The sequence below is a fragment of the Quercus lobata genome, chromosome 8, assembly GCF_001633185.2.
Source record: "Quercus lobata isolate SW786 chromosome 8, ValleyOak3.0 Primary Assembly, whole genome shotgun sequence".
In the NCBI taxonomy this organism is placed as follows: Eukaryota; Viridiplantae; Streptophyta; class Magnoliopsida; order Fagales; family Fagaceae; genus Quercus; species Quercus lobata.
In genome coordinates, this window is record NC_044911.1 from 64,001,810 (window position 1) to 64,017,482 (window position 15,673).

General features: G+C 35.2%; 1 protein-coding gene across 4 annotated transcripts; it reads right to left on the reverse strand.

Annotated features, from left to right (window-relative positions):
- Positions 1 to 414: 414 nt before the first annotated feature.
- Positions 415 to 8,254, reverse strand: LOC115955193. Of its 4 annotated transcripts, none has more exons than XM_031073257.1 (11): positions 7,877 to 7,993; positions 6,684 to 6,890; positions 6,387 to 6,565; positions 5,401 to 6,300; positions 5,213 to 5,290; positions 4,615 to 4,885; positions 4,323 to 4,522; positions 3,159 to 3,235; positions 1,650 to 1,751; positions 1,078 to 1,264; positions 415 to 962 (listed from the first exon to the last, which is right to left on the reverse strand). In XM_031073257.1, the coding sequence occupies exons 2-11, from the start codon at positions 6,853 to 6,855 to the stop codon at positions 873 to 875; spliced, it is 2,256 nt and encodes a 751-aa protein (XP_030929117.1). In that variant the 5' UTR covers positions 6,856 to 6,890; positions 7,877 to 7,993; the 3' UTR covers positions 415 to 872. The 4 variants fall into 4 exon arrangements, 3 of the variants coding, with proteins under 3 accessions (XP_030929117.1, XP_030929115.1, XP_030929116.1); XM_031073255.1 differs by having other exon boundaries at positions 416 to 962; positions 6,684 to 6,872; positions 7,877 to 8,247; XM_031073256.1 differs by having other exon boundaries at positions 416 to 962; positions 6,684 to 6,856; positions 7,877 to 8,246.
- Positions 8,255 to 15,673: the final 7,419 nt, after the last annotated feature.

A 15,673-nucleotide genomic window follows, 5' to 3' on the forward strand; every position in this document is an offset into this window, starting at 1 on the left:
GAGATATATTTGATGTGTTTTGCTTATTATTAATATTTGTTTTAACTTTTAAGTACTTAAAAAGAGGAGGGAGAAGAGTTTTTTTTTTGTGTGCAACTTTCCAAGATAAGTCCAAAACGATGGGCTTCTTCGGAGCTTTCCAAACGCAAGCTCAAAATGTGACTAGTAGGTTGAAATGCAGTCAACCTCAAACCATTGAGGCCACCATTTTAGGTTCCATAAACTCCCGAAAGAGTTTTGATCCCCTTGAAATACGAGGATTAAGGGTGTCCTTCGCAAAACCATTTTAATGAACCAGAAGATTATATGCTCTAAAATCATATCTACCATCCTTTTCCTTTTTCCTTTACACTCATTTACCTCTTACCATATCAATTTCTGCAATTTTTCTGGACACGTTTTTAAATGCTGAGGTTGAAATTTTAAAAGCGGCATTAACGAAAGCCATAAACAAAGCCCAGAATGCGGAATAGCGCTAGCATGGGATTGGACCGGATGCACAATCTGATAAAAACAGTCCACATCAGATATAAAGGTGCAATCAAATCCAAGAAAAAGCTTATCTTAAGCCCAACACCTACACTCCAAATATAATACACTAGATCCTAAATCTGAAGATAGTTGCCCACGTAACACTGCTTCGACCGAAAGAAACTCACCAAATTTTCGGCCGAAATAAAAGGCCCATCATTAATATTTCTGGCCTCTTTCCTCTTCTTACGGGTAAAATTGGATTTAAGAACACGAAATCGCACGAGACTTTTTTTTTGGGTAAGAACTACTTATAGACCACTACTCTAAAGTGTGAACTATGAACACCATTGACACACATTAAATTTGCTAGAAAAAGAAACTCTTTTCAGTCCATAACCTCATAACAGAACAGCAGAGAAGGAGCATCTTTTCCCAACGCCTCTAAGTTTTGTCAACTGCCACCCATTACCCTCCTTGTAACACTCCACCTATTATCATATCAGAAAAAGATTTTAAAAAAGAAAGAACGATGCTAAAGAAGTCAATATATCTATGAACAAATTTAAAAGATTAAGCCTATGGGGATGGATGCATTTTGCATACCGTGTGCAATATTTTCAACTCTTCATTCACTCCCCCCATGACATAAATTGAATCTCCAATTTCAACAGCACCGGCATACTTCCTGGTTTCTTTCATGGGCTTCCCCTTCATCCAAAAACCAACACGAGGGTCTAAGACCTCAACAGATGAAAGTTCATTAGCTCCATCATAGCCACCAATAGCATATCTGCACACAAAAAAAAAAAAAAAAAAAAACCTTCCATAGTAAATGACGTCTATACATACTAAGTGTGCGTGTAGCTCCAAATTAAAAAGTCAGCTTATTTTACTATTTAACTTATTTTTTGTACTATTTATGGACTCCACTACACTTTTTGGACTATTCATAGGTCTCACTGTACTATTTCAGCTAACTTTTACCTTTATTTACAGTACTTTCAGCAAAATTTTAAGTTTCAGCAAAACATATGACACTTTTTTTAGTGAACCCTTTTCTAGTTAAGCTTCATTTTATATAGTCATTTAAAAGTTCTCAAACAATTAATATAATAATTAAAAATAAAAAATGGAACAAAGACGTGTAAGTTATAAAATGAGAGGGGTCAACTTACAGTTTCTCATTCAGCATAGACAATGAATGACTTCCTCTCCTTTCGGACATATTCTTAAGTCTAGTCCAAGTTTGCTCCCGGGGATCAAATCTTTCCACTGAGCTGAGATAGTAGAGAAGTTAAAAACAAGCAATTAGGAGGAATTTCCTAAGTTCGCTCCACATCTGTAAATAACTTTGACATAATTTATGGTAAAGAGGTTGCATATTATTCCCATCAAGTTTAAATTAGGGAACCATCCAAATCATATTATAGCAAGATCAAATAATATAAATTTAAAAGTATATCCAATTCCGCTTCATTTACAATATCATGGTGAGATCAATATTATAAATCTATAGGCGTATCACAATGCTGTATCAATTAAAATAAAATCTTAATTGTGAAATGGAGAGGATCCCGATAGGTGTATCTAAGCTCTAACACCATGTTCGAGCATCCAACCCAAAAGCTTAAGCTAGTAAGTAGAGAAGCCCAACAAGTACATATACTCAAAACCAAGCACAAACCCAATCTATGTGAGATTCTTAAATATAACCATCCTTACCAGTTGGTTCGTATGGTGGAGATGCTAATGAAACGGAGTTTTTCCATGTCATAACAGGACAATATGACTACTCAACCTCCTCTAAAAAAATGTCATGCCTATTTTATGTAGGGATAGCTAATAAAAGAATAATGTGCTGAGGTAGAAGGGGTAGCACATCTTGTTCTTAATTCTTATAGGGCTATCAGCCATCACAAATTAATTGGTATATATATTGCTCTAGAATTTAAATATATTTGAGCAGATCTGTACAAACAAATACAAAATCCAAACAATCATGTATCAAATTAGTGCTCAAAAAAACAATAGTGTAAGGTTCCCCTGCATTACACTGAAAACTTATTAGTCCAGGATTCAAAAGAGCAAGATCCAAGAATAAAACATTCTACAACTAGAGAAATTGAGACCATATCAACAATACCCCCTCAAAGGAAAATAAAACAATTTAAAAAAAGAGCAATTATTATTAAATGAAAATAACATAGCCTCCAATTTACAACTATTCTGGAAGAAATTCCAAGCTGCCAAGGCAGTGTTGCAGCTGATCTTGGCTTTTCTAATATCAAGATCACATGTAAATGAAAAGGCCCAAACAAGAATTATGTCTTTTTTTTTTTTTTTTATGTCTTCGGGGATATTTATATTTCAACTATTCTTCACAACTCAAGTATAGCACAGTAGATTGATTTCAAGTATATGCCCACAGCATTTATTATGCAGTAAGTGTGGATGAACTCATCCTTTTTTCTTTTTCTTTTTTTAATTTGGATAAGTGGCAGAGAATTACTCATCCACCAAATAAGTAAAGATTTAGGGCCCGTTTGGATTGAGAGGGGAAGGAGAGAGTGGAGGGGAGTAAAGTAGAGTTGGTTGAAAATAGACTAATTTTAGGCCAATTCTACTCTCCCTCAATCCAAACGGACCATTAAGAAACAAATATTGAAACTAAAATGACATCTTACTTCAAGTAATCCTTTCCATCATATCCTCCAGCAACATAGATCGCACCATTGATTTCTGCCGCAGCAGTCAAATATCTCTGACAAGGGTAAAAAAGGATTCTTAGTTGGATGGACCATACAGAATATCTTAAAAACATATTCTTCTATCTCATAATAATTTGAATGCAAATGATAGATAGGGTTGGACGTTGGTGTAGGGGTTGGACAAATTGGGGAGTTTGTAAGAATTTTTTTTGTTTTTTTAAAAAAAGGGTTTTTGTAGTGTTTAGGGGTTGTTGTACAGCAGTACCACATAAAAAAGAGAGAAGAAGAAATCACAAAAAGAGAAAGGGAGAAAAGAACACACTAATAAGTCAAAAAGGCCAACATGCCTCAATACACAAAAGTCAAAACACTTAATAATTTTATTAATCAACTCTATTTTCCTCTTGGAATACTTTGAGCACATATATATATAAGATAAGGACTCTTTCTTGTCCTAGTAGTCTTATGACTAGTTTGCCTAGTAAAGTAAAAACTTAATAAAAAACTAACTTAGACTATAAAAATAAATAAAAACTAAGATACTTAGAATCTCCTAGAAAATTCTAGATCAACTCAATTACCAAAATACCTTTAAATTACATGAAATTGCATAAATTACAGATTTGCCCCTGGACACAAAATTGACCATAATTGATGAAATAAAAACCCAAATTAAAAACTGTTTTAACCCTAAAAGACCCATACCTAGACCTTGAAAAGCATACAACTTTTACTTCTATTGGACTTCACACGTGAACCCCACAAAATAATTCTTGAATAAGCCTATTTGCAAAGTAATGGCAGACCAATCTTCCATGGCCCCATCACGTTAACTTCACATTGTTTGTTCGCATACTAATGCAAGTTAACAGTGAGAGGTCTCACATGAAGAATTATTCATCTTTTGGCAAAATTCAGCATTTCCTTTTAAAGGTAACTACAGATCTTTCCATATACATAAAAACATTTTAGAATTACAATTGTGGATCATGTGACATCCTTGATTAGTTCTCACTTAAAAAATTATTATCAAAATGTAATTTTCTTTTAGAATGTATTATCATGCCACTATTTGGTGCAAGCAAACCTAATGTGAATCAACACTAAACAGTAAACACTTGAAACCCTATTAAGAGGTACCTTTTTTAGCATTGACTGAGTGGGAATCCACCTTCCTTCGTCTGGATAAAAAACATGCACCTCAGAGAAAAATTCAACGCCAATTCCACCACCAATTGCAAAAATCTTCTCATTCAAAGAAACTCCTGCTAAGCCCCCCTTCTTTTGATTCAATGGAGGACGACTGACCCACTGATTGCTTATTGGGTTGTATGATTCAACTTCACATAAGAACCACACTGTCATTGATTTGTGAACAAGGCAACTAGTTGCACAAAATGATAAGTCTAAAAGAAAAAGTCCTCGCTATTACCTGTATCATTCCAACAGTCACCATATACACCACCAAGCAAGTAGACTTCACCATTTAGCTTTGCTGCTGCAGCGCTTGATCGTGCAAAATTCATTGGACTAAGGGATTCCATCAGATCATAAGAAGGAGAATAAGAATCCACAGCTGATAACCACATAGAGCCATCATAACCTCCCACAATAAGTACTTTCTCATCAAGTTCTGAAGGAGGTTCATCACATGACTTAAATTCCTCTACAGTAACAAGTCCGCATCGATCTTTTAATTCACCCTAAATTTCCAATTTAATTAAGCATGTATTCAGGATCGTTGCAAGGGAGATTGATCTAAGTAAATAATTATGTTCTGAATGTTATGTTTGCTCTGTTTGGTTCCTCAGAAAGAAAACAAGAAAAATTTTAAAGAAAGAAATTGTTAATTTTTTTTATAACAATTCAATGGATAGTTAACAGGATATCGTTACTTCTTTTTTTTTTTGATAAGTAAACAGGATATCATAACTTGCAGGATATTTAACAGATTAAAGACAGACACATTAGAAAAGCAGTTAATTATAAATGCCTAATCTGAAAATTATGCTTTGTGATCAGAAAAATACCAGGTACAGCCCCAAGGAATTGATTTTTTCACTTTGTTTTAACTGAAATAACTTCAGCTCACTGACTTCTTGTAGCAACTTTAATAATACACCACAGACATTATACCATGTAAAAAGATAGATTAGATAAACATGGAATTCAGAATTTTAAATAAATAAATAAAAGTACAATAAACATTACTAATTACCTTGGCTACAATAGACTGAAATTCAGAAGACTTTGTTTCTGAAGTCCTTGATGCTTCTGGAATGTAAGTATCATCCGATGACATCTTATGCTTCTGGAATGTAAGTATCCCATGTAGCCCAGTGTCTTCGGCATGCTTATGCTCTGATGACTTCTCCTTTGTCATGGCCAAATTTGAGGAGCAATCAACACTTGGTTTTAAGTGTAAATGTTCGTTGTAATGTATTCCAGTGTCTTCGGCATACTTATGCTCTGATGACATCTCCTTCATCATGGCCAAATTTGAGGAGCAATCAACACTTGGGTTGAAGTGTAATTGTTCGTTGTAATCTATTTCTGATGCAACCTCATCCGTTGTTTCCTCATCCTTACCAATGAGATTTTCTACTGCCCACAGACAAGGAGCATCCCAGGACTCCGATTCTTCACTAGCCTGGTCTGGACGAGCATCGCGTTCTAGTGTATGAGTGGCATGAGTGTTTGAAGCTCTAAACAAATCACTCCACTTTTTCGGTGATGGATATGATGGTCCACAATCCCTTTTTTCCCTTTCAGCTACCCCCTCACCAATGAGAGCTGGGACTCTGCACAGACCAGGAGCATCCCAAGATTCCCATTCTACTCTGGCCTGGCCTGGATGAACATTGCATTCTAATGAAGGTGTTCCAATGTTTCCACTTTCTTGGACAGATTTGAATGGGCTGCTCCACTTCTGTGTGTTGCTTGGGAGGGAAGTACTCACAATGACTGATGAAGCTGAAAACAAGGAAATCAACTTGTCTGTTTGCTCCTGGTCAAGTTCAAACCAAAACAGTCTTTGTTCATAGTAATTTTCGGCAATTATAGGTTTGAACTGATCTTCCAGCAATGGCTGGCACTGCTTACGGATTCGAATCTTGACCTTAAAAGCACAAACAACATAAAATATATGAACTCCATTCATTGACTATGATATACTTGACAGAGTGGTATAATGGCATACAATACCTGTGCAGGAAATGGGGTAGACTCTGAACCATCAGTCCAAGCATATGGATTAATATTCATTTGTCCTGGACTTGCAGCCTCAAAGATACCATGAAGCCTTCTGTCACTGTAATTGAATAAGAAAAGTGGCAAACCAACACTAATATTCCTTATATAAGAGAAATGTAGAGCTGGTAATCCTGTTCAAGAATTTGAATCATATTTTTCTAGTATTAGTCAAACAGTATGCACAAATAATTTACTAAACATACACAAAACTTAACGTGTGCAACAAATATGAGGTGCTAGTCAACTAACCGAACAATTGTTTGGACAAACATTCTTTGATCGTGTGATGCTTACAACCAAAGATAACACCGCGTAGTTCGCTCTTCCTTAGATTCCTTGCGGTTGTACTAGAATTTTTCGAAATCAGAGATTGAGAATTCTCCTTCAATGAGTGTGTCTGTGTCTTCCTCCCTGCACCCATTCTGTTTTTACAGAAAACTACACGACCATAAATCCCTAATCATAAATTTCAGTAATTTTAAGTAATAACTCAAGGTGTAGTATATAAGGAACAGTTTTGCATCTTTTACAGTTTTACTATCTTCCCTATTCAGCATGCCAAAAATAAAAACCCGTAGAAGACACGAAATGCAAGTACTAAATCTTTTACCACCTCCAAAAGTAAAGGCTCTTATTCAAAATTTAAGTGCTATGAAATTTTATAATCATAATTAATCAAGCAAGGATTATCGATTTTCCATTAAGGTTACATTTGGATTTGAGGATTTAAAATCAAGGGTTTCAAAGAACAATTCCTACTATAAATTGTTTGATATAAATTCAAGATTCAAGAACACGTGATGATGTGAGCTTCGGAGATTTTGCTTAAACAAAAAACCTTGTGATATTATGGATTTCAAATGACATCTTACAAGTTATACCTAGTCATTTCAAATCCATATACTAAAAAAATTCAAATCCTTTTAAAATTTTCATCAAGAAAATAATTTGTTGTTTCATTCTCTATTCACATAATCTAAACTAAAAATTGAAATCCAAATCCAAATCCAAATCCAAATCTCCAAATAACTCTATCCAAACCTAGGTCAAGATGAATTGTAGAACACACATACATAGGAATTTTAGAACATATATATTTGATAACTAAGTAAAGGAATTATATAGAATATTTACTATCAACAACTCAACGAAATCTCTTTCTTGAAAATATTATTATTATTATTATTATTATTATTATTATTATTATTATTATTAAATAAAGAAATAAATAAAAATTGAGCAAAAGAGCTTTATAGTTTAAATGGCACCGACTCCAAAGCAAGGTACAGAGTGAAGTACTGAGCTCAAAACTGATCGAATGCATGTGTAAATTAGTCTAATACTTCATCAGATTCTACAAATAAATAACTAAATTCAAGAAGATTTTTACTCAGAGAAAGCGGTTGAAAAGTGAGAGCTATTATATATTTAGCTCTCCTCACCTTGAAACCGGAGTTTGTACGATAAACGATCCTCAGATTCTTTGTTTTCTTTTCTTTCTTTCCACGTCTTTGAGACGTGAAAAAAACACGGGAGTTTCGGCGTTTGTTTCTCGAGAAAATAAGCTCAGAAAGAAAAAGAAATGGCTCCTAGGGTTTATACATTGTGAAAATTTGTGATGTGATGGTTCTGAGAACTGAAATGAAAGATTGAGAGAGAGAGAGAGAAAGGTGGCAGAGAAGAGAAACTATAGTCTATATATATGAAAAACTGAGAACTTCTCTGAAGCGCGGGCATGCTGATATTAGTGATATTCCATTCCATTTGTGCTTCAAAATCCGTACGGACTTTCACGAAATTACCATGTTGCCCTTTGAAGATTTGCTTGTTTTCGACAACTTTTGGTTTTTCTGCCACGTGGCGATGGTCTAATGGCCCTATTCTTTTCCATCAATCACCACATTTTGATTGTCCAGTTAAATAATCAATTCTGTGCTTTTTTTTGGAAACTGGAAAAGGCCTTTCAGCTTAAAGTCCAGTTGGTGATGACTACGGTGGGGTTTGGTAGACTTAATTAAATGTTTGTTGATATTTATATTTAAGCGTCGGTTGGGGAATGGATTAAAAAAAAAAACTAAAATACAAATTTGATTTTTTAACTTTCTTTTTATTTTATTTTACTCATTTAATTTTATTTTTATTCATTTCAATCTTTTAAGTTTCAAATTTATTTAATTAAGTCATTTTTATTAATTTTTGGTTAAAATTTTTTGAAAACAAAATTTAAAAAATATTTTTCAATCATTAATTAATTTTTTTTAATTTAAAAATTTTAAAAATAAAAATTATACAATTGAAAAATTAACCACAACATATAATAACAGTCGATAAAAAACTTAATTGAATAAACTTAAAAGTTAGAGGACTGAAATGAATAAAAGCAGAGTTAAAGGATTGAAATGAAATTTAAAAATTAACTAAGTTGAAAATTAAATTATTAAAAATAAAATTGAAATAAAAAATGATGTGAAACTTGCAAACAATTCATAAAATAAGCACAAAATTAACTTATAATCATTCACTAAACACAAACTTAAGTACTCCCATAATAAGATTTTTTTTTTATTATTATTATAGTAAAACCGACTATTCAAATTTTCAAATGAATGAAACTTATAAAAAATAGTTTACTCAAAAAAGAATTTCCTTTTAATAGGTTTGAAAAACGTACCGTTAAAATATCTCAATTTTCAACCACCACTTTACCAATTCGTGGAGTTTTCATTTGCAACCTATTTTACGGGTTGAAAATTTGAAATTAAATTAATATAACAAAGCTGAGAAACCACTTTTTTTAATAATAAAAAAGTTACTTATAAGAATTTTTTTTTTTTTGGCAGAGTACTTAAAAGAAAGTTGTGAGATGTGTGAGTGGAATGTTTTTTTTTTTTGAGGGTGGAATGTTGAATAATTTTTTTAGCATGTGAGAATCTATGCTTTTATAAACTCATCTTTACTTTTATCTTGTCTGGTAATCAAATAGCAGAGCCTACCAATTTTTATGACAAAGTAAAGTTATGGTCATATTATTTATATGTTACATATTCATTATATTTTCATGTGTTTTTAGCTTGTAATGTGCTTTAGATGCGTCTTGGACCAGGAATTAACTTATCTGGTCGTGCAAATCAAATCAAATAAAATAAAATAAAAAAAACTTATCTGGTCATGCAATATGCACTTCTAAAGGAATGTTTGGCTTTGGCAATGACTGAAAGAGGGAAATTATTAAATGAAATAGAAGAGAGATGGTGAAATGTTATAAGAAATAAAATAAAAAATATATCTTTCCTCTTCTCTTCTTCTTTTTTTCATCTCTTTTAATTTTTATCATGTATATACACATGAATTTTTTTTCTTTCTTTCTTTTTTTTCCCTTTCTCTAAAGTTATATTTTTCGGGATTTTTTTTTTTTAATTCTTTAAATATTATGCCTAGTGCAATTCTTTAGTATCTCTTCGGTCTATATTATGGAAAGTGGATTTTTTTTCCCCCGGTTTCAGCTGTTGATCAATTGAATGGTTGTAGTTGTTTTTCATTAGGGAAAACATCTTGACATACAATTCTAGCTTATCCAATAATCTTAGGATCTGATTGGGAATAGCTTATTTAGTTGAAACTATAAACTTTTTATTGAAAGTGTATAAAAAAAAAGTTAAAAAATAAGTTGAATAGTACAATGAAATCTATGAATAGTATCAAAAATTGTAATGAGACCTATGAATAATAGCAAAAATAAGCTAAAATTACAAATAAACTAAAAATTTCGCCCCATCTCAAATGATCTCCTTGTATAATTTGGTGGGTGGCTTGTCCACGCTGTCTTGTCTCTACGTTGTTTATACTGATGATGACCACTTTTCATATTGTGAGTTGCAAAGAATTTAGAGTTTTTTTTTTTTTTTTTTTTTAACAAGCTTCCTTCAAGGAGTGAGAAGGGGGAATTTGAACTAAAGTAGTGTGATTTTCAAAAAAAATTCAAATTTCTAATTGGTAAAGAGATTTTTTTGGAAAAAATCCAAAAAAGATAAAGGCTTTAGTGGTCATTTGTTAACTTTTTAATTAATTTAAGAAAAATGTCAAGTCTACAACATGTTCAAGGTCGATGTCACCCTCACGGATTTGCTCAATCTCACGTCGGGGAGACACGCCTCCCACCTACAGGCTACAACATATAAACGCGAGCTCACATGTGGGGTGTACCACTCATGTACTACACATGATTGGTACACCCTTCCTTAAACTCAATGCTTATACGTTGTAAGTGGGAGGTGTCTTTTCCCGATATGGAATTGAGCAAATTTGTGAGGGTAGTAGCATCAACTTTGTGCCCATTTTCAAAGCGAACAATACCTAATTGGGAAAATATTCATTCCTCCCACACTTATATTTTGAAAACTACTATTTTGAGCTTTAATATGATCAAATTAGAAAAGTAAGGGTTTACTTTGACATTTTTTTTTATAAATATCTTATAAATAAATAAAAAATACAAATTTATTTATATTTATAATAAGTCGAAGGTAAGCCATTTGAACTCATGTTCACTTTGTAAAAATAAAACCATAAATTTAAGACAAAACAAAACAAATAAAATAAGACACACACCGCCTTACAATAAGTTCTTAAATTAAATTTAAACATTTGTTTGTGTTGAGCTATAAAGTACAAACATTGTTACCATTTTCAAAGACAGTTAAATTAAATGTACCTATGTGTTTGAATTTAATATACTCCATTACACACCTAAGATACTTTACTTCAATTTCGCACACGTTAACCAAAAACCTTATAACTGAGTTGGTTAGCTATCTTTTGATGTCATCTAATTTAAATCCCTCACCCCCGAACTATGTATTGAAAAAAAAATCACCAATGTTGCAAGGAATAAAAAAATGATATCAAACAAATTTTCTTAATAGGTATCAAACAAAGTTTTTCTTCAAACCTAATTCTAAAAAAAATAAAAATAAAATAAAATTCCCTTCAAACTCCTTAAATATATTTATATTGAGTTTGAATTTTGAAAATCTAACCGTTAAATTGCATGTTCTTATTATATTATTCATGTTTACAAATTTTCAAGATGATCAAAGATCAATTGCAATGTCATCAAATAAATATTAAGATTTCAAGTTTTTATGATTTAAAATTGTATATAAAAAATAAGTTTATTAATCATATAATAAATAATATCTGATTTGAATAAAATTTAATATACATATTAAGAATACAACGAACACAAAATTCAACAATTATATATTTTTAATTCATAAAAAAAATATACAAAAGGTTTGAATAATTTTCCTTTCAATGAATTTGTAGATAAATTTTATTGGTGTTCATTGCGTGCGAAGCAGGTATTTGATATGCATCCAATGGGTACGAACTATGGGACCCGTGCCATTTTTTTTGTAATGAGCACAAAAACCATAGCACAAAAATTGGCATGGGTCCAAAACAATGGTCTGTACGCATGCTTTTAAGTTTTCAGGGCAGTGGCCTAATAGTACTCCTATAAAAGTCATAAAGTCCTACTGTCCCACTCCTACTACCTTTTTTACCTACCCCCTAAATGGCATTCTTTCCGCATTTGGAATTAGATAAGTCCAACTTGTCCAAGATTTAACACCATCACTTAATAAAAGTATCATATGAAAAAGAGTTCAAATAATTGTTTTTAAAAGTTCAATAAAGAAAAAGAATATTAAACGAAAAAGAAAAATAAAGAGATAGAAACTATTAACTTTTTCACTATATTGTTTGGATTCTTGTAAGAAAACAATGAGAATGCGGGAGGAAGAAGTCCGAGAAGCAAAGGTACGAGGCATAACCGCATAAGAACATCTTGAAGAGATAATTGGGCCTTACTCTTCATCGGATTGGGCCTAACCCAGACGAGGCAATCAAATGCTGAAAGTCGAGTTAAGTGTTCAGTCCGAGGAGTTTGAGGAGCGAGCTTCTCCCGTGGAGTTGGGGCCCAACCTAGGACCAACATGATAGGTGACTGAGGAAGAGAGTAGAAGTGTGCAGGCAAATGAAGGAGAAAACTTTCTGATAAAGCACCCATCGCTTCCCGCATTAAATGCACTGTACCAACTTAACCTTCCGCATTTAATGATAGAATGACTCTTGAACAGTGTTTTTACAGCTTACAACCCACTACAACAATAAGACACTAATGGGACAAGTATCTTAGTAAGGATTCGTAGCCGTCTGGCTAAAGGACTAAGATGAAACCCCAACTACTATAAAAAGGAAGGAAGCTCCACTAAGAGAGAGAGAAAGAGAGCCGTACCGCTGAGAAGCGTATAATCCAAAGAATCATCTATCCTCAGCCAAATTGAGGAAGACCTTGAATAAGAATCTTTGCTTTTCCCTTTTATCATTCTTCTGTTAAGTTGTTGCATGAAAAGTCTTTCCTTTCTTTAACAATCACTAAGCAGAGTTGTGGGGCCCAAACGATTTATGGGCCAAGCCCATCTATCCGGGGAGAATCCAAAGGCCCAAGCCAAGGAGGGCTATGGCCCAAACTCGACAAAATAGCCTATGGATACCGCCGGGGAGAATCCGAAGGCCCAAGCCAAGGAGGGCTATGGCTCAAGCTCGACAAGATAGCCTTTGGATACCGCCGAGGGCAGTTCAGTCCTCGGCAAACCCAAAGTCCCCCCTGAAAGAGGGGTAAAAACGGTATAGGACTGAAACTTGGAAGAAAGATCTAAAATATCCAGGGAAAACTGCCCTTACTGCCATTCAATGCTCTGAACCTGACAGAGCCGCATTCTTTGGCTTTTACAACCACCCCCAACGACTTTGAGTATGGGCTGATGGGACAAGTATCAATCTTGGAAAGGTTAACCCTATACGTGGACGAAGGACAATGAACGCAGGCAAATATAAAAGGAAAAATAAATAACCTAAAGAAGAGACTGGGAAAAATGGCCAAAAACCAGAGCCTCCCAGCCCACCTCCAGGCGAAAGACTCCATGGGTGAAGATAACCTAGACACGCACGAATACCACGAAAAATCCACCATCTGGTGACCAAGGCCTAGCCTTCTAAACCCACGCTCTACAAATGATATTATTTTGGGCCTTTTTACGTGCGAACTCCACACCGCTACGGTTCGTTACGAATCGTGTCCTTACAATTGGCGCCGTCTGTGGGAAAGGCTTGTGTGTTGGTATAGGAGGTGGGTCGATAGAGTTTCTTTGTTATTTCTAACCGTTGGTTATAGAGTTCTAGTATAAAGTTCTGTTAGGGGCTACGTTTCTTGACTAGGGGCTTGGCTGAGGAGCTAACTCCCTTAAAGTCAAGGTCCCCCGTAAAGAGCAAACTAGGCACTTGGTAGCGTTAATCGTATGGATAAACTCTAGGGGCTTGGCTGAGGAGCTAACTCCCCTAAAGCCAAGATCCCACACGAAGAGAAAACTAGGTTTTGGACAGAATCAAGGCATTGCATAGTCCTCGGACTCAAGCCTATGGGAAAACCAACTACCTGGATGTGGAAAACTAGGTTTTGGACAGAACCAAGGCATTGCATGGTCCACGGACTCAAGCCTCTGGGGAAACCAACTACCTGGATGGGGAAAACTAGGTTTTTGACAGAACCAAAGCATTGCATAGTCCTCGGACTCAAGCCTATGGGAAAACCAACTAACTGGATGAGGAAAATTAGGTTTTGGACAGAACCAAGGCATTGCATAGTCCTCGGACTCAAGCCTATGGGAAAACCAACTACCTGGATGTGGAAAACTAGGTTTTGGACAGAACCAAGGCATTGCATGGTCCTCGGACTCAAGCCTATGGGAAAACCAACTACCTGGATGTGGAAAACTAGTTTTAGACAGAACTAAGGCCTTGCATGGTCCTCGGACCCAAGCCTATGGGGAAACCAACTATTTAAAAAAAAACTATGGCACATAAACCTCAAAATCCACCCGAAGAGAACTCCTCGTTAACAGTTGGGTTAATCCCTTAATTGCACGGATTCCCCGGTCTACCTTCGGATCCCCAGTACCAAAGGGGTTGATGCGATACGGTGCAATATATTACCCAAAAGCACAATCAAGGTCCCTCGCTACTCGGCTACCCTCTCGAACGAATTATTTAGAGTTTATCGCTCTCGGACAGTGGTCTAGCATGCATCGCGCAGCACTCGGCGGTTATCCCGGTTAGTTCCAAGAGTTTAATTTATTGAGGATTACCCTTCTTATACTTGATAATATTTGTGAGTTTAAACCAGTAGGAATCTGTGTTAAGGCATTTTTCTGCCCGGAATATCATTAAGGGCAAGCTTACATTTAATATTCATGCACCAAATAGTTGTTGCAGAGAAGAAAAGTATGTATAAAGAAATAAACACATCTTTTATTAAGACAAAGGAACAGTACAGTGTACAATGAAAAGCTGAAACAAGCTTACATTAAAGCTAACTACGTAAGTAAAGGAAAATACAAGAAAATGAAGATAAAGCCGAGGAGGTAGCACAGAGAAGAGGTTGGCTACTTCTTCGAGACCTTATTCCTCCTCAATGCTTTTGCACGGCCATAACTCAGGCAGCAAAAGAACCCAACTTGAGCCTCACATCGCTGAAGGAAAGGTGCAGGGAGCCGGAAGTTGAGGAGTCTTCACCAAAAATTTGCCTGCAACAAGGCAGAGGCGCTGATGGCGGAGAATCTTTCTTCTGACACACCAAAATTCCGGCATGAACAGGACCTGCTTCGGATTTTGACTAAAAGGGGGGGAAACACCTTTTCCCCTCTGTCGAAACGGAATGTTCCCTTGAATTTACGCCTCCTTTGCCCATACCTCACTACTTTGAGTCTCAGGAGGACACGGCACCTCCGTGGCGGACAGAGTTCCTTTTCCCCAACCCTAGCCTCAAACATGATATACTAAGGGAGGAAACTGAAGGATTTGCGCGCAAGTAAGGCAACTTTCTCTCCTATTTATTTAAAAAGATAAGGTGGTGGCATTTAATTCACACAGCGTCCCAAGGAACGCTACAGACAAAATGTCTCCGGCTCGATTTTCCACGCCATCTGCAACCATGAGATTAAAGGAGTCTCGTGAAGGCGCACCTCGAACACTGGGACGCCAAAAAGTACCGCGTGACCAAAGACTACGGAAATACCTCTTAATTTGTGGGCCCAGTAAACTCGCGGCCCAGGCCCGTCCTGCATGGGGGCCCAGGGACAGAACCAAGGCCTTGCATGGTCTTCGGACCTAAGCCTATG